The sequence below is a fragment of the Choristoneura fumiferana genome, chromosome Z (genome assembly GCF_025370935.1).
Source record: "Choristoneura fumiferana chromosome Z, NRCan_CFum_1, whole genome shotgun sequence".
NCBI lineage: Eukaryota > Metazoa > Arthropoda > Insecta > Lepidoptera > Tortricidae > Choristoneura > Choristoneura fumiferana.
In genome coordinates, this window is record NC_133472.1 from 13389178 (window position 1) to 13409648 (window position 20471).

Consider the following 20471-nt stretch of genomic DNA (forward strand, 5'->3'; position numbering starts at 1 on the left):
GCTATAAAGCGCAAGCATTTTTCAATTCCAAATTTTATGAAATTTGGTGCAGTGCAGTTGTGAAAAGTTAACTATTCGTATATGATTAAAGGTCATCACATTTTGATCCAAACTGGCGATTAAAAGCTATAAATAATGTACAGAATATTTCTTGAGTCAGCAATATTATAAACGTTCCGTTTCTTGCAGAATGTTCTTTACCTCTGCCTCTTTAGGTATTTTATAGGAAGACATTTCTGTTTTTAACAAAATAGGAAAAGTTTTTTATTGTATGTAAATTATTATATGAAAAATAGCAAAGTTCTCGTAAACAGCAAATCTCACTAATATTCATTATAATTGCGAAAGATTGTATGTTTGTTTGTTTGTTACCTACCACTTCACGTCTTAAACGCTGAACCGATTTAGATGAAATTCCGTATACAGATAGTACAAGTCCCGGTGAAGGACATAGAATCCTAGTTTTTATCCCGGAAAATTGCATAGTTCCCGCGGGATAGCAATAAACGGATTCTACGTGAACGGAGTCCCGGACAAAGTAAGATAATGAATAATGGAAATCAGTATTGACGTCTTCGATATTTTAATTAGAATCAAGTTTAGACCGTATACAAAAAAATTCAATTTATTAAATGACTCCCTAAAGCGTGCATTATAAAGAACCTATTCTCCTTCTGTCCATTCCTATATTGAACAGACTGTAGTCGATTGTAAAAATTATAAACAGCATAATATAAAATAATTTAAATTACCCGCTCCTCTAGGCGCACAACCCCTACCCGAAGCACAATCACATTGCGTGTGTTGAATTCTCGGCGGAGAAGTGCAACAAGACGAAGGATGACACTCGCACGGAGGCTTGCCCTGCTTTGCCAAGACATCCTGAGCCTGCTGAGCTAGTTCTTTCGCTTTCTCCTTGAACAACTGCTCAGCTAGTTTTGTGGCCATCTTTTGCGCTTTGCACTCAAGCGCGCGTGATTGCCAATCTTCGCTATGCATGGACTCACACGGCATATCCGCCTTCAGTGGTTTGTCAGCACAAGACGCACCGACCCACTGTGAAAAATATTATTTACATTTAATAAGAATACACGTCAACCAGCTTATACCCGTGGCTTTGCCTGCGTAAACCATCCGATCTAACATTTGAATTGAAATTTCAAGATATTACTATAATCTCGTGGCAATCCCCATGAATTCAATCTTGATGTTCATTTATCTTGTATGATTCTTGCAGTTTTGCCTCTATACATGGCACACGTGGAAATAAAATATAGCCTACTTATGTGTTATTTCAGATGGCTTCAACGTCGATTTTTGGCTTTAAAAGCAATAATTAATCTTTAAATAACCAACACTTATTAACGATTTTAAAAGAAAATTTATCACTAAGACATAATTAGTTTTAGTGCGACCTCTTTAGTACTGTTATTTGGCAAGTCATCGTGTTGTTGTGCTAAAAAGATGTTTACCGTGGCGTGATATTTTTCTATGGACGTAGCAATGGCGATATCGAGCTCTCCAAGTAGTAGTTTGGAGAAGTAATCACGAAGGTTCGTTTTAACTGGCGTAGTACGATCCCAATTGTGCTTGTCTTCCAAGCATTTCAGGAGTTGGCATGGCATCTGAGCACCAGTGTCCCCAAGTTCCGATTGCAAGCCTCCGAATAAATCAGCGAGCAAATTAGAAAGTAGCTGACTCCTCAATGATGTGCACGAGCATGAGTCCTGACAACGGAAATAAATGAATGTGCAGTTATTACTAGTACAACTTACAAAATCCTTAGTTATATTTGTTGGTTGGTGCTACCCCGTTGTAGGTATAGGAACCAAAACATTCCGTCTGGATTAAGCTCACCTTCCACTGCGAGCGGAGCTACTCAGTTTAACGTACTTACATACTCGTAGATCGGCTTCCACCGAACTTCTATGAAGGTTATCGATGTAAGCTTCGCTCGCGGTGGACGGAGCGCATATTTTTCTTGCGAAACTATCCGATTTGCCAATGTTTATTATTAAATATACTTTACTAAAAAATACTGATATATTTACATATCAGTTTTTTTTTCTCTGAAATTCCGTCATATTTCCTATTATGTCGAGATATTTTTGCAGGTGTTGTGCAAGGTCCGCCCGGATTAGCAATCACCACCATCTTGCACGCTAATCCTGCCGTGAAGCAGCAGTGCTTGCACTGTTGTGTTTCGGTGTGGAGAGTATGACAGCCGGTGAAATTATTGGCACTTGAGGTATCCCATCTTAGGCCTCTAGGTTGGCAACACATCTGCAATCCCCCTGGTGTTGCAGGTGCCTATGGGCGGTGGTGATCTCTTACCATCAGGAGACCCACTTGCTCGTATTATATATATTATATATTTATTTTTATTTGACTGGGTGGCAAACGAGCAAGTGGGTCTCCTGATGGTAAGAGACTCGCGCACTGAAGATTCCATATATTATATGGAATCTTCAGTGCGCGAGTTCTACTCACTCTTGGTTGTTCATTTTTGTATGGTTTGACAAACTTCAGTAACAAAACTACAGCTAAATTCAGGATGTAAGAAAGAAAGGCTTTCCGAAAATCTATCTAATTAACATTTCACACTTATCATATCACATTCTTTGTTTGCTTTGCGGTGACATTGATAAGTAGATTTAGTTTAAGTACAATCAAGTCCATAAATATGAATACAATTTAACACCCTGTTACAAAGAAGAGTTAATAAATGTATTTAGTCTTTCCCATTCCATCTCATCCCCCATCGCTTCCATCGTCTGTATTTCCGGATAAATACAACCTAGGGCTCTTCAAGGCTAGAGGAAATAAGCTGTTACTGAACCGGTGAGATAACCGTTACCCTCATCTGAACTTTTCATCAGGTGAGATTGAGTCAAGACTGACTCGTGATTGACCCCTGGGGTTAATCCCGACGAAGCCGTTAAGTAAAATGAGTGATTGATTACGTAAATAACAATAAGTTTACCCTTCGACCTAGATCATAAACTAGTATAATAATAATCGAAGAAGTTGTGGCAGTCCTCATGATGATCACTGTGGCATTTGTAATGTTAGATCTTACAGAGTTATTCAGCCCTATACAGTATAGCATTCGTCTTTAGGGTTTCATGATCGTCCTTATATCCCCTTTAACACTTTTATTTTTTTATGAAAAATTTGTGACTTTTATCGCCAGTACATTTGCTAACATGATCGTTTAAGTGTTGATAATTGTTGCTCGAAAACGAACTAAATGCAAAGGCTAGTTTTCTGTTAATCATGCTGTTGGGTACATAGATAAGTGGTAATCATTTTGTTAACAACCTGTTATCTACAAAATGTGACTAACATACTACCCAATGAAAAATAGAAGGCAATAAGTGACGAAGCTGTGAGCAGACGCCATAAAAATGAATACAGGTAAAATCCTTAATCCGGAATACACTTTAATGTAAGAAACCGAAAGTCTTAAATTTCACCCCCATTTTAACCCCATTTAGGCACGAGGCACTTGCGGCAGGAAATTGTAACGCGCGCTTTTTCTTTCTGCCAAATATATAACACGCAACGCAACCATCATATTGGTCACGGGAAACGTTTAGATGTGTGTACGTTTCGTATTTGTGTGGTTTTTACTTTGATACAAGGTTCGAGCAACAAAATTCAACATTGGTGTAGACGTAGGCGGTAGGTGTATGTAATACCGTGCATACAGTTCGAATGATAGCAAAATTGTCGTGTAAAAATAATCCGAAGGATACTCCCATCGTAAATGGTTCGTGCTTTTAGGTGCCAAAAATCTTTTTTTGCACATCCGGGAAAAGACTGTGACACATTTCTTTAACTTAACTCTTCAAGCACCGTAATATAACAAGCGCAATATTGCGCTTGTTACATCATACAAAGACGAAAACTACTTACATATTATTATGCATGGAAACCTCTATCAGTTTCTTTTATATTCTTTAGTTTATATCTTTCACGGACCTGTATTGAAGTAATTAGATGATTTTGATGGACTCACCTCGAATTGATCCTCTGGTGTGCACCGACAGAGCGCCGCCAAGGACGGCGTTCGCTTGGCCGTCACCGAGGCGTCGACGGGTAACTTGCAGCGACATTCCATCACCTTCTTATGGAGCTCTGCAAGCTGTTGTCTCTTTTTGACCAACTCATCCTGTTGGCCTTTCATGTTGCTGTCGCACAACAATTGACAGTCTTCCAGATCTTCCGCTAATCCGTTTCTTTCGTGGCGTAAGTCATCGAGCTGTAAAGGCAATTCCCAAAAGTCCATTAGGAAAATAAAATTATGGAAATTTGGAATGTACCTACGTAATGAGTTTAATCGAAAAAACGGTCAAGTGAAACGGTAAGCAGTCATTTTAGTTAAAAAAATCGTTTTTTCTAAGTACAAGTATTTTTTGACTGTACTTATTGCTGTATAACTTGCATTGCATCATCATCCTACTTAAATTATGTACATCAAATTCAAGTTCAAGGTTGCCTGGAAGAGATATCTCTTAAGCGATAAGGCCGCCTATTGCTTATCTTGTAGTTCTCTCACTATGTACCTGTTTTCTATTTTTTTGTATCTTTTACTATTTCTGGTGTACGATAAAGAGTCATTGTATTGTTCTGACCACTGAAACTTGATCAAAATTAACTTGCAAGCTTTGAAGTAATCAATATGTATACGCGGTATGAGGCGAGCCCTGTATCAACATGCATTTTTATCATCTGTCGTTTGTATTAAAAATATGTAGTAGTAGCGGAAAAACTAGATGACCAGTTGTGATTGTGAAACTCAAAATGATCATATACAGGACTCACAGTAGATTTACATTCATGGTAGTAAAAGAGTGTGGTATGGTATACAAAGTGTCTTTAAGTAATTCCAGAATGTTTCAGCAGATGATTAGATTACCACACTTAACACCACTTTAAAATTAAATGTAACTTTAAGTCGGTTAATAAATAATACAGAGGAGGAAAAAATGAAAATATATTTAATTGTGATTGATTTAATTGCAATTACTTTTTTAATCAATTAAGGTTACCCCCTTACAGTCGATCTTTCGAATATATAACATATATAAAATAAGTATTCATATTAACTAAATAATTTATACAAACCGAGAATCTACTCGTGTGTCTCCGTGACAGCGGGAGCGCTTTTAACTTCTGCCGTCCAGGCGTGACTTGCGACAACTTATCGTGAAGCGATGAGATTACGATTAATCATACTTATTATCGTTAAAATTATTTAGCAATTGAGCTAAAAACCACATCAGTCGAACTATCAAGAATTATTCTTCACTTTACATTATAATCTATGAAGTAGTGCTTTAAAATAAAGAAAATTTTAAGAATTTTACGTAAGTTCTTAATTTAATTGAGCTTGTAAATCTTTGTGTAAATATTATTAACAGGCATAAATACGCGGGGTATACTGAAAGTTCCTGGAATACAATAATAATAAATAGGCCAGGGAATGCAATAATAATAAATATAACTATTTATGATACATTTATTGTGTTTCCAAATTATTTGTTGGTATGAGCTGCAGGCCTTTTGAAATCCCTAGCTTTGCACGCTCTGCTGGTAGCTTTAATATTGCGACGTAAGCCGTGTTTTTTGGGCCACTAAGTCCTTGCTTTAATTTACTTGATTTAAGTTTTAAAAATTATATGATGTGCTTTATAGGAGATGCTCCATTACCGACTGAGAAGACAACTGAACGGAGGGTCCAGGGATTGCCAGACTCTCACCGGCTAAAAACCTGGCCAACTGCCTGAAGCTTTTTATGGGGTGGAGAGGATTGGATGGGTTTCTTATCTACCCACAGAATCTTGCTCCAGCCATTTGCTGGAAAGCCGGAACAGGAGCACCCATTTTCCCGTTAGGCTCTGCGAGTAACCTGAGGACTAATATTGCCCGGTCATGATTACGAACGCGCATCCAGCGGCCCAGCCAGCGGCGCGGTCAGCGCTTTCTCTTTTCATTGTGTGCGCTGCCAGGTGTCTGTCATCCACAAAGCGAGTAAAGATATCGCTTGCCGGACCGCCCTCCACAGAATCACTAGTCGTAACCGAGCCAACAGTAGGTTAGCCCTTTTTTAACCCCCGACGCAAAAATATGGGTGTTACAAGTTTGAACGCCACGAGTGTCTGTGTCTGTCTAGCTTACAAACGGATAAACCAATTTTGATTGTTTTTTTATTCAAAAGCTAGTTTAATAGAAATGAAATGACCTTTAAAATAAGTTTCAATGACGGGGATTTTTAACTTTTCAAAATTGGTTAGGTTAGGTTAGGTTAGGTTAGGGATTGTGGGATACGTTAAGTAACAAACTTTTTTAGATGTCGGGAAAATGGCCTTGGAAAAGATTCCAAAAAACTTAACTACATATTTTCGCACTTACAGTCCGTGAGCTCTTAGAAAATCCTTCGGGTTTCGGGAGAAATCGAAAGGATTCGTGTAGTCTTTGATGAATTATACCTAATCCATTGTACAATAACTTGCTGTTATTTATAATAAATAAAATTTAAATTATATTTTCCCATTCAAGCACATTTATAATTTTTGAATCTCACCAAAACAGGTTGGTTGGTGATCATTGTGGTAAGCACTAAATGTCAATGTCCGTTTTTTCGCCTGCCGTAGCAATAAAGTATATGGCAAATTCAGAAGTTACGAAATACTCTATCTTATCTTCTACTATAGGCGAAGTCGCGTACTTGGCATCGCAGCTGCGCAGTGGTGGCGTCCTCTAGGTTGCACTCGACGCCGACGCGGCCGATCTGGTCGCGCAACGCGGCCAGCTCCTCGCGCATGGCGCGCTCCGCCTCGTGCACCAGCGCCTGCGCAGAGTCCGCCGCGCCCTCCATTGACAGCTGCTTGCGCCTGCTCTGCTCCTCCTTGAACTGTGACAAAAGAAAATTATATACTTACTAGCCTATTGCCTGCGGCTCCGTCTGAGTACAAATTCATTTATCGCTATACCGCGTGAACTATGCAATTTTCCGGGATAAAAGTATACTATGACCTTCCCCGGGACTCGAACTTTTTGCACATAAAATTTCATCTAAATCTGTTCAGCGGTTTAGTCGTGATGTGGTAACAAATAAACAACAAACAAACCGACTTACAAACTTTTGCATTTATAATATTTGTGGGGTAGAATTTCATTAGTACTATTTTTAAGTATATTTTTTCTAAAACTTTCTAAATTTGGATGGCCATCTGTTAGAATGTACCTACCTATGTTATTCGTATACTCGCGATAACTCGCACAACATGGCGGGGACATTGTAAGGTTTTTTTAAAGATGGCGGATGGCAACCGAAGGGATAGATAGAGTTTGGAGACAAATTATTCGCAAACTATAAAAATACCTAGTATCTGTCGCGAGAACACGTTGGGAAATTTCGCCGTAAAATGAAAGCTTGAAGCCCCAGATTCGCATCCCAGCACCAGTATTTATTTTCTGTCATATCCAATGCGTTCTACGTAATAATTAGTTGAAAACCACAAACTCATCTATTGTATTTAAACCATTTATGTCTATAAAAAAATGCCTAATAGGATTTGTGATAAAAACCAAAAAATGATGTCATGACAAAGACTACACAATAGCAATCAGTGATATAGATAGCATAACAGGTGGATAGATAAAATAAAAGTAAGTTAAAAAGTAAACAGCTATATAATTAGTTGTACTTAAAAAAATGTTCTTTCAAGTTATTTAGTAGCAATGTGCTATTTTCTGTGTGCCGGCATGGCACAGAATACAATACTAGAAGTATCTACAGAAGATTGTCACTGCAAACTCATTTGAATAAAGCTCTCGCTGTGACACAAGAAAGTGCAATTTCGGTAGCACAGCGCTACTTTCGCTGCAGTCATATTAACTTACAAGTTGCCTCTCTTCCTATCGAGTATCTCATATTATTATCCCTTCTGATTACATTAGGGCCGCCTTCTTAAAAAAATATTTAGTACTTATAAGTTACTAGGCCTTTACATATGACTACGCATACGTAAACGTAACGTAGGTATGCTTTTAATTGAGGTATACCTAGGTATATCTCAATCTATTTATGTGAAAAATTGAGTTTTATGCATATTTTCATTATGATCAAATACGGAGCGTCAAGCACTTCTATTACATAAATTACGCGTACATAAATGTAAGTAATGCAATAGCAAAAAGGCGTGTGATATCGGGGACGTCATCATAGCCCATTGTTTTCGTGAACTGTCTTGCCGATACCTGTGGCTGCACGTCACGGTAGCTACTAATGTCATATGTAAACGTCTTGTCGATACCTGGGGCCGCACGTCACGGTAGCTACTAATGTCATATGTAAACGTCTTGCCGATACCTGTGGTCGCACGTCACGGTAGCTACTAATGTCATATATAAGCGTTTTGCCGATACCTGTGGCCGCACGTCACGGTAGCTACTAATGCCATATGTAGGTAAACGTCTTGCCGATACCTGTGGCCGCACGTCACGGTAGCTACTAATGTCATATATAAACATCTTGCTGATACCTGTGGCCGCACTTCACGGTAGCTACTAATGTCATATATAAACGTCTTGCCGATACCTGTGGCCGCACGTCACGGTAGCTACTAATGCCATATGTAGGTAAACGTCTTGCCGATACCTGTGGCCGCACGTCAAGGTAGCTACTCCAGGGTACAATTGAACTGAAAAGAAACATTCCTTTATTTTAAATTGAACAAAACTGCATTCAAAGATCTTCTAAACTTCCCTTGTCTAACCTGGGAATCGAACCAACTAAAAATTAAAAAATAAAAACTCGTTATTTTATTATACGAACCAATAGGATTATTGTTCAGGAGAAAAATAGCGAGTGTTTATTTTTTTAATTTTTAGTTGGTTCGATTCCCGGGTGAGACAAGGGAAGTTTAGAAGATCTTTGAATGCAGTTTTGTTTCATTTTAAAAATAAAGGAATGTTTTCTTTCAGTACAAGTAGCGAACTAAAGGATTTAAGGCAGTTGCCCTCCAGGGCCCATTGATTCTTTCCACCCTGTATAATATAAATATATATAATCTATATTAATAATTTCGTACCGGTCTACGGTAGACTCGAACGAAATGCACATCAAATTGAAGAGCGTAAAAAATTTGTCAATCCGAGTCGACAACTTGTAGGCGGAAAATTCGAATTATCGAGTATTCTCAATACAAACTTGAATAAATTACTAAGTATATAATGGCGTTGCGAAGTAAACATATCAAAGTCATCACATCAAAGTGGCGTTAGTGTCACGTCAACACGTGTCGCAGGTGTCACAGGTTTGCATTTCGTTCACCATTGTGACCTCTTTAAGGGCCCCACGGTACGATTCGTCGATTTTCATCAGATCAATCGTAGGTACAGACGAATCGTACCGTATATGGGGCCCTTTAGGTCTAATTTCTTTGATTATGAGACAGAGACATCATACGTACATACGTCATCATACTATTATGTAAAGTCTATTTTTCCTAACAAATAAAATATTTTTTCATTTTTTCATTTTCATTTTCATTTTTCACGTAGTCAGTCCCAAAGTTCTGTCACTGGCACATTATTTTTAAATTTAGAACATGATTTTAAGAAAATTTGATTGAATTCCATTTTTAAATGTTTGACAATTATTTTAAAACAATAAACAGTCATTCGCTGCAATTTCTCACGATGGAGTGGACATTGAAAGAAAACCGAATAGCTGTTTTAGCATTGCACTGCTGTGGGCACTCGCCAAGTACCATTTTCAAGTTGCTCAAAAATTTAAATATGACGCTTAGGTTTGTGTACCGTACTATTGATAGGTACAATGAAGTCTCAGTGTTGAGGACAAGAAAATAATTGGCCGGCCTCGCTCCGTACGAACACCAGCAGTGATCAAAGCGATCAAGGCGCGCATAGCATGAAATCCTGTCCGAAAACAGAAATTTGCTGAAATAAGGCTTTGCAGATAGGTGTCAGTAGAAAAGCCGTCAAAATGGTTTTAAACGAAGATCTTAGTCTACGAGCATACAAAAAATAGAGCGGGCACTTACTTAACGCCCGTCTAAAAACAATAAGGCTTAAAAGATCCCGGAAGTTGTTAAGGCGGTACGCGAAAAATCGACACCGTGATATCCTCTTTACAGACGAAAAGATTTTTGATATTGAAGAGAAGTACAATAAACAGAATGATAGAGTGTACGCTAGGAGCTCTGAAGAGTATTCTCTGATCTTATTACGGGCCAACTGAGGTTCATTTTTGCGAAAAAGGGGTCAAAATCAGTGCGAAAGTGTACCAAGACACGGTTTTGGATAAGCATGTTAAAGATCTGCCCAACACACTATTTTCAGGACATAATTTTGTGATCGAGCAGGATTCTGCGCCAGCACACAAAGCCAAGACCACTCAAGTCTGGTTTGACCGTCAAAAAATCGACTTTATAAGACACGAAGATTGGCCTTCCTCCAGTCCGGACCCTAACCCTCTGGACTATAAAATTTGGCAGGTCTTAGAGGGGAAGGTCTGTGCTAAACCCCCTAAAAATTTGGAGAGCCTGAAGTCATCTTTAAGAAAAGCAGTCGCTGAAATAGACATGAAAATGGTGCGTGCTGCGATAGACGACTAGCTGCGCCGATTAAGGGCATGTATTAAAAAAAGGAAGTAATTTTGTAATTTTAAATAATTTTTATTCTTTATTAATTGTACTTTAAATTAGTATATATTATTTTAAAAACTGATTGGTGCTTCTGTTTTTAATCATTATTTTCATTTGTGACAGAACTTTGGGACCGACTACGTAGTTATTCGGGCAAATAAGATTTAGGAGAAATATCTACTGGTGAAATACCGATACGTAGGTTAGCCGTTAAAGTGTGTGTTATAATAATTAAGGCTGGGAATATACCTACGTCAGATTTTTCGATAAGTACGACAGTCTTTACTGGCAAATTTTTTTTACAAACATAGTATGAGTCTACATTTTATCCGAGAGATGCCGGGTTTCATCTAGTATATATATATAAAATAACCTGCACAAACCTGCGAAGCAATTCAATGGTGTGTGTGAAGTTCCCAATCCGCACTCGGCCCGCGTGGGAACTATGGCCCAAGCCCTCTTGTTCTGAGAGGAGGCCTGTGCCCAGCAGTGGGACGTATATAGGCTGGGATGATGATGATGATGATGATATATATAAAATGCATACCCAAATATATGTATTTTAGAACTATTAAAAACTGAGAATGGAAAATTTCTCAGCCTGATTTCTTTTTAAATATATACTAACAGCCTTATTCATAAAAAATCCTTAATTGAGGTTTGATCGGTCTGTTAGTCGGCTTGTTAGACGGTTATCAAGAAGTGTGATTCATAAACGCTTGCTAGCAGTCTGCTTGTTGTTGAGCTGCTGATAGACGGATTAGACGCGTTATGATGGCCATCTTGACAATTCAAAGACAAAAAATGGCCTCATCGATAATAAAAAAAAATGACAGCAGTGACAGCAAATTAGCAGGAAAATAAAATAAAAAGCGAGATGATTGTTCATTCGATTTGTAGCATTCGAACATGCCGGATGTAGACAATATCTAATTTTGCTATTTCTGTTTCTTTGACTAGTTGAAGTATAATTTTGATAGTATTTTATGCGGCGATTAACCTTAACATAACGTCAAAGCCTATTTTCACTCACAAGTCAATATGAGAGTCACCCGTATTGGTGGAGCACTTTCTTGGTCGACTGTACTTACTAGTGGCTTATATATAAAAAAAAATGTTCTTATGCGAGTTGGCAGTATTTATATATTGATTTTATGACCTTGAAGAACAATAGGTACTAAAGGAGGCAACTTAACAATACTAATATAAATTATGAGTAGAATAAATAAGATTATAAGCATTATACATTATGGATGGAAATCTTCTAAATAACCACCCCACTCATGTACGCTTGTTAAACTCATGTTATCTTTCTTTTTAGTCTTTCTGACATTAGGCACTCTTGCAGGAAACAGATAGTTCTAATTATAACACACAATTTCTTATAATACTTTAGAGATTGTTCATGAGCTGGCGTGTCTGATGTGAACATTTCCACTATGATGACATAGATTTTAAAACCTAATGGATAACTGTTATTGGCCTTTTGTGATGTAACCATGTTGTATGTTCCTTGTATTACATTTATGGCTGTTGTTATCCTGAATATAAATAAATAAACAGTGATCACAAAATTCTATATTGCTCTCGTGTCTTACATTTTTTAATGCGCAAGTGGTCTCCGCGTGGTTTCTGGATTTTTACTATCAAGTTGCAAAAACTACAACCACCGTACAACATGCCTCTCAAAGAGAGTTTACTTTGACACTGGCGAAATTGTCCTATTAATTAGGACAGAAAAGCCATATTTTAAAAGAGAAGAAGAAGAAGAGATGTTTGTTTTTCCGCCATTTCCGATCCGCATGTTTTATTATTATAAAATAAAAAATAAAATAAAATGTTTTTATTATCAGACAACTAATTTGGTCCATAGCATGTTAGTAACAATAGAAACTTAAGAACTATGTTAGTATATCTACATTGGTATTACGAGATATTTATTAGATAGTATGTTGTCGCAAAGACGCAGGAGCAGCGTGCAGCATGTTGAACCTGCCTAGAACAGCACTGTCCTGCCTCTTTGCAACCACTTTTAGGAGACTGTTAGAGCTGCCCCTCATTCTGCGTATCAGTGAAGCGACTCTCTTACGCATAAGCGCATAAAAGTCGTCCACGTGAGCGTCAGCAAACATGCCAGAAGCACTGCAGTAGCGAGGAAGCCCCACCATCATTCTAAAAATATTATTATACAATATCCTTACGGTATTGTACGATTTTTGGGTAGGGTCCACAGACTGATGGGTGTAAAAAGTTTGGCAGAATGCCTTAAAAAGTGTTAATTATCCTAATTTTATTTTTTTTCATATTTATTGTTAGTAAAGTAGTAAAGTAGCAGTAATAAATACCTAATTTAAAGGATTTTTAAATACAGATTACTGAAAATAAATTGTCCTGGATTTTTTTTAATCTTTGCGTAACCCTCCCTTCACTAAAAACATCCTCGGTATGGTTTTTTGCTCTTGTCAAAGTCAGCTGTTCAAACTTGTGGCGGCCATTTTGTGACTTAGCAGGGACATAAAGGAGGGTCTACGGTCCTCTAATTTTAGCAGAGCCTTGATCGACTGATTAGCAATAACAGACGTTTATGAATCATGTATTCTAGCATCGGGCCTTCAAGGAGCCTTCAAGGAGGCTCTTACTTTTTATGAATAAGGCTGTAAGTAGTCACGTATACACTTAAATCCAAAATATCGAAAAAAAAACCCGCCTGTACCTATCTATACCCCGCTCCCTACACACTGCCCCCGTCCTCCTCCTCCCGATATGTTTAGTTTTTAATACGCTCGTTTTTTTTGGATGTTTTTATAGTTGAATGGAAAGAAAACTGTGAACTTAATTCAATAAATAAAATGGATAGAGAAATTTTCCACAGCGAGTAAAAAGGCAATTTCTGATAATAGTATGGTATTTTTTTTAGATTTTCATTTTGTAGGTATTAAACGGCAATAAAATGAAAAAATTACACGGAGCAATTTTCCGGTCCAAGAAACTTTCCAAGAAGTCCAAGAAGACTTTAGGTATTTACTTAAATCCTATTATTATTATTCTTTGGAAATTTATACAATACTATTTATTTATTTATACTTTATCATACTGTAAAGTTTTTTCTGGCGGAGGAATTACTGTTGGGGCCCACTACCTTTATTTACTACACTATTTTGACTGCGGTAAGTCAATCTAAGCAGCCTGACGATCAAATTCCTTCTACCTTTTTCCTTTTTAAGTCCAGGTCTAAGATTTAATTTAGGAAGAGACAGCGTCTTTAAAAATGTCTCGAACAGTGACACTGTTTTTTTTTATATTTCGAGTTCAAGCACAATGAAACCGAAAAACTGGTAACAAAAGAAAATGGCTGAATGAACTAAAAAGCGTTCAGTAGTAGCACTTTAAACCGAAATTTAGTGATACAAAGCTTCATTTGAACATTATATTTTTTATTGATATAATACATTTATTTTTAAATTAAATACATTATTATTTCTTATGAAATGGCATTAAGAGTCGTGCCGTGTACTTTAAAAAATAAAAAACAAGTATCCCGGGAAGTATAAAGGGCAACTTTTTAAAGCATTTAATTTAATATTTTAGCAATTATGATTTATTTCCTCGCATTATATATTTGGAGAAAAGCACTATACATGCCTCAGCTCAGCGGAAATGGCAATTCATGAATTCGTATTTATTGACAAGCTCTACCTACTCATCCACGAATTGCTTTTTCCCGGCTTCGGCAGTAATGCACTATTATTTACCTTGCAATGTATGTTTAATGTATGTATCTATGTATATATCCATTGGTCAGATTGACTTGAAATTTGGCATACTTATGTAAACCTGGCGACGATACAATAATCAGGCAGTGACATCCTGGTGGTCCGACCAGGATAGTCTCTGCAGGACAAAACTACTCAACGGTAAATGGCATCGACTTGAAATTTGGTATGGAAACGTAGCGTAGTATGACAAAGCAAGTACAGTCACAAAAAGGACAGGCAAAAAAAAGGTTATATTAACAATGAAAATTTTAACAAAAAACTTTATTTTAAAAGTCGTATTCAATTATGCGCTAATAAACTACTGTGTTTAAAGTTTTTGGCTAGTAAGTTACTTTCAACCGGCTAGATATATCTTTGGACCTGTTCAGGTACCGTTGACTCAAACCTTACCAGTAATTCTCTGTCGAGCTGCGAAGCCTTGCACAAGTGGTCGGCGAGCGCGGCGTCGCTCTTGGCCGCCTGCTCAGCCAGCTTGGCCCGTTCACAGGCGCGAGCGCACATCTCCTTCTCGACCACGGCTAGAGCCTCGCGCTCCTTCTCGGCCACATCGGTCTTCGCCTTCAATTCCGCCATCAGAGCCGAGGTTTGAGTCTTTTGCTCGTTCCGCAGTAGCATTATTTTTGCGGTCTAAAGAAGAACAGAGTGCAATTTATAATTGGGTACAGTCGAGTTCGTAAACTTCTGAGCAAAAAATTGATTGAAATATCTGAACACGCCTCTACGCCGTTAACTTAGAGTCATGTTCACATATCTGTGATCAAATTTTTGCTCAGAAGTTTAAGAACTCGACTGTACCTTAAGTTTTCTGGGATGGTCCATATTATATTTTTTATCGATAGGAGACTTATAAGAGCGTTTTCACGTTATCAGATCCGATATCGGTATCGGACGACGATAGACGACATCCGATAGCCGACACCATGTGCTGCTTTCATATTATATTTCCGACAAAATCGTTCCGATACGGCCGGCTCAAAATGGCCGCTACGCATCGGGCTCTACGCACACAGAGACAATTTAGATAGGACGCATAGCACACATACAAACTTTATTGTTTGACAGCCCACGAGCGTCCGATGGTGCCGTTAACATATCGGTGTCGGCTCCGATATCCGATATCGGGCCGGAAAATGTGAAAGACTGGTTCACATTTCATACATTTTACTTGCCCCGATATCGGATCGGATAATGTGAAAACGCTCTAATGTAGCTCACTACTGTAGATAGATATTTTTTTTACTTGGCGTTTTTTTGTATTAATAAATTGAAACTTTATTTCGGCAAACCACACGTTTCGTGAGATTAATAGGTTTGTGCCTTGGTCTGTTTGATGTTTAAAAAAGAGGTCGTATTTTCAGCTGTGAGTTGTCGCGGGTGACACTATTTACCGGACGTACAATACCGACATGGAAATACCGACATGCTATTTTGTGTACACGCCCATAGAAACTCTTTTCAGTTTGACAAAGCAAAGCAATATTGCCGAAACAATTTCCGTATTTTTGTGAAATTGCTGCATATCGCTCCACTAATTACTCCAGATTGATACATTCGCGTTGCCGAGCAATTATTGCTCAAAAAAATTCCCGTGTAAACGCACCTTTAGATGCGCGACAACGGGGCGCACGACAACACTCTGTTATTAGTGACGACGCTGCTGCAATAATGCGGAGTGCGACCGTCCTGGTAAGGGTGTAGAACCACTCGATTCCATCCATATTTTTATTCTTTGAAACAGCAACCTGAGGCGTATTGCCTAACGATTCTGACGCTTGCGATCGCAATCAAATGACAGTTTTTGTATGGGAAATCTGTCATTTGATTGCAGTCGCGAGCGTCAGAAACGTAAGGCAATAGGGCCTCAGATATCATCATAACATAAACATAAAGCTTGGTTATTTTATTCACCAAATCAAATGTGGCAATCAATGTTTGAATACCATCAATTTCCCTTTTCCTCACGCTAGCAACGTGACGGTTTCGCTTATAAAACACTTCTTATTTCATCAAAAACTCATTCAATCGTACCGTTGCCCCTACTCACTTTAATCAATAACGAGTCACGTTATCGGAATTGTAATGGCCTCAATATTATGAAATACTTAAAGCATAAGCGCGTGTACTGTGCATCATCAGAATAATCACTGAAACTACAACTGTTTAAAATCGGTTTTAAATTAGATTTCCGCCGACGCTTCGTTCAACTGGCCAAAATGAAATGGCGTGGGCACCTAACAAAATTTGCGCTGTACGACTATGTGGAAGATTCTTTTTCAGATTAAGTACCTAATCCATTCGGACCGAAGGTATGTCAAACGGGTTCATCCGGAGTCGCAACTGTAACATGTTTCCAATTTCCATAAAATTCCATCATATAATTTATGCAATTAGTTAAAGCCAAACGTTGGACAATAAAGCGCCGAACAGTAAAAAAAACAAAGATAAAAAAATCGACCAAGAGCGTGTCGGACAAGCCCAGGATAGGGTTCCGTAGCCACGAAAAAATATTTTTCTAAGTATTTCGTATTGTGTACGGAATCTTCCAAGTTTAAGTATGTTTTATACCTTAGACTGCTATTTTTTTATATAAGAGGGGGCAAACGAGCAGATGGGTCACCTGATGGAGAGCGATCACCGTCGCCCATGGACACCCGCAACACGAGGGGAATCACAGGGGTACTCTTAAACTACTAATAATTCTCAAGCAATCTTAGCCGCTATAATTTGTAAATGTTGTAAATTTGATATATTTTTTTAATTTTTCCACCCAACAGTTTAGATTTTAGAGGGGGGACGCTCGATTTTAATGAAAATTTGTACTTTAAAGTTGAGTATTTCGCAAACAGATCACTGAATAGAAAAATCGTCTTAGCAACGCCCCAACGATGTACCCCATACTATGGGTGTATTGTGACTATGGGGTTAGTCGAGAAAAAGAAAACTCCCACTTTACGTCAATGGGATAAGTACCCAAAAAAATATCTTTAGTTTTTTTTATTTTACCACTGCCGGCGTGACTGATATGTATACTCATGACAAATTACAACTTTCTAGTATTAACGGTCTCTGAGAATAGCCGCGGACAGACAGATGGACAGACATGGCGAAACTATAAGGGTTCCTAGTTGACTACGGAACCCTAAAACGGCAATTACATGTGCCTAATGATAAAGCAGGTACCTTATCTGAACTAGTTGATAAGTTAGCTGGGTACTATACTCCGTTTAATTTAAGGTTTGAATTAACGGTCAAAGTATAACACACGTTTCTCGGTATTTTGAACACAAATGGACTAAAAATGCCTACACGTACATTTATTAGCGGTATTTATTATGTTTTTAGTATAGAAGTTAACACAATTTTAAATAGTTTCGTTGTTTCATTTAAAAACGTATGCCAATTTTACCGGTAAGCTTCAAACGTTAAAATAAATGGAGTAGAGAGGTGTGCTTTGATTATCGTATAATACATCGCTTTGACAGCATTCCATGTTCACGACTTTGCTCATACACCTGGTACGGTCAAGGGTTTAGTTCATGAGCCACCGTGGAACCTTTCCGAAGGAAAAGTCATTACGATTTTTCCTTGTTAATCAAACGACGTTACTATCACGTTTACTAGAAATGGTTCCATCGTGCGCAAGAATTAAAGTCCTTGACCGTACAAGGGTTAACGTTGGACAACGCAAGCGCAATTATCATCTCACTCTTAAGTATTCAGTAATTATCCAATGGCAAAAATAATATCCTATTTTGAGCGTAGCTATTTATTATAACTCTAATATTACGCCTCCAGGTACAGTCGGCCCATGAAAAAAAAATACGTGGAATTTGCACACTAACGTCATCTAGGTACTGGCGCTGTAGTGCCTAGCTGACCGTGACAACGACCTTAACTTAGAGTCATGTTCACATTCTGGTGATCAAATTTTGCTCAGAAGTTTAAGATGTCGACTGTACCTTAAGTTTTCTGGGATGGTCCATATTATATTTTTGTATCGATAGGAGACTTATAAGAGCGTTTTCACATTATCCGATCCGATATCGGTATCGGACGACGATGTGCTGCTTTCATATATTTCCGACAAAATCGTTCCGATACGGCCGGCTCAAAATGGCCGCTACGCATCGGGCTCTACGCACACAGAGACAATTTAGATAGACGCATAGCACACATACAAACTTTATCGTTCGACAGCCCACGGGCGTCCGATGGTGCCGTGAACATATCGGTGTCGGCTCCGATATCCGATATCGGGCCGGAAAATGTGAAAGACTGGTTCACATTTCATACATTTTACTTGCCCCGATATCGTATCGTCGTCCGATACCGATATCGGATCGGATAATGTGAAAACGCTCTAATGTAGCTCACTACTGTAGATAGATATTTTTTTTCACTTGCCGTTTTTTTGTATTAATAAATTGAAACTTTATTTCGGCAAACACACGTTTCGTGAGATTAATAGGTTTGTGCCTAGGTCTGTTTGATGTTAAAAAAGGGTCGTATTTTCAGCTGTAAGTTGTCGCGGGTGACACTATTTACCGGACGTACAATACCGACATGGAAATACCGACATGCTATTTTGTGTACACGCCCATAGAAACTCTTTCAGTTTGACAAAGCAAAGCAATATTGCCGAAACAATTGCCGTATTTTTGTGAATTGCTGCATATCGCTCCACTAATTACTCCAGATTGATTCATTCGCGTTGCCGAGCAATTATTGCTCAAAAAAATTCCCGTGTAACTCACCTTTAGATGCGCGACAACGGGGCGCACGACAACACTCTGTTATTAGTGACGACGCCGCTGCAATAATGCGGAGTGCGACCGTCCTGGTAAGGGTGTAGAACCACTCGATTCCATCCATATTTTTATTCTTTGAAACAGCAACCTGAGGCGTATTGCCTAACGATTCTGATGCTTGCGATCGCAATCAATGACAGTTTTTGTATGGGAAATCTGTCATTTGATTGCAGTCGCGTGAGCGTCAAAAAACTTAAGGCTTCTGCTAAAGGCTAAAGCTTGGTTATTTTATTCACCAAATCATTTGTGGCAATCAATATTTGAATACCATCAATTTCCCTTTTCCTCACGCTAGCAACGTGACGGTTTCGCTTATAAACACTTCTTATTTCATCAAAAACTCATTCAATCGTTCCGTTGCCCTACTCACTTTAATCAATAACGAGTCACGTTATCGGAATTGTAATGGCTCAATATTATGAAATACTTAAAGCATAAGCGCGTGTACTGTGCATCATCAGAATAATCACTGAAACTACAACTGTTTAAAATCGGTTTTAAATTAGATTCCGCCGACGCTTCGTTCAACTGGCAAAATGAAATGGCGTGGGCACCTAACAAAATTTGCGCTCTACGACTATGTGGAAGATTCTTTTTCAGATTAAGTACCTAATCCATTCGGACCGATGGTATGTCAAACGGGTTCATCCGGAGTCGCAACTGTAAGATGTTTCCAATTTCCATCATATATTTATGCAATTAGTTAAAGCCAAACGTTGGACAATAAAGCGCCGAACAGTAAAAAAAACAAGATAAAAAAATCGACCAAGAGTGTGTCGGACAAGCCCAGGATAGGGTTCCGTAGCCATGAAAAATCAAGTAATATTTTTCTAAGGATTTCGTATTGTGTACGGAATCTTCCAAGTTTAAGTATGTTTTATACCTTAGACTGCTATTTTTTTATATAAGAGGGGGCAAACGAGCATATGGGTCACCCATGGACACCCGCAACACGAGGGGAATCACAGGGGTACTCTAACCACTAATAATTCTCAAGCAATCTTAGCCGCTATAATTTGTAAATGTTGTAAATTTGATATATTAGATTGATTGATTATTTAGATTTAGAGGGGGGACGCTCGATTTTAATGAAAATTTGTACTTTAAAGTTGAATATTTCGCAAACAGATCACTGAATAGAAAATCGTCTTAGCAACGCCCCAACGATGTACCCCATACTATGGGTGTATTGTGACTATGGGTTAGTC

At 38.2% G+C, this 20471-nt stretch overlaps 1 protein-coding gene across 1 annotated transcript in view; it reads right to left on the reverse strand.

Annotated features, from left to right (window-relative positions):
- Positions 1-20471, reverse strand: part of LOC141440914 (uncharacterized) — a 72084-nt gene that overhangs the window by 25130 nt on the left and 26483 nt on the right. The window contains exons 7-10 of the mRNA XM_074105511.1: positions 6734-6919; positions 4022-4264; positions 1473-1727; positions 753-1056 (exon numbers count right to left, since the gene is read on the reverse strand). Of these exons, the coding sequence (XP_073961612.1) occupies positions 753-1056; positions 1473-1727; positions 4022-4264; positions 6734-6919 (988 nt within the window). The remainder of the gene's footprint in view (positions 1-752; positions 1057-1472; positions 1728-4021; positions 4265-6733; positions 6920-20471) is intronic.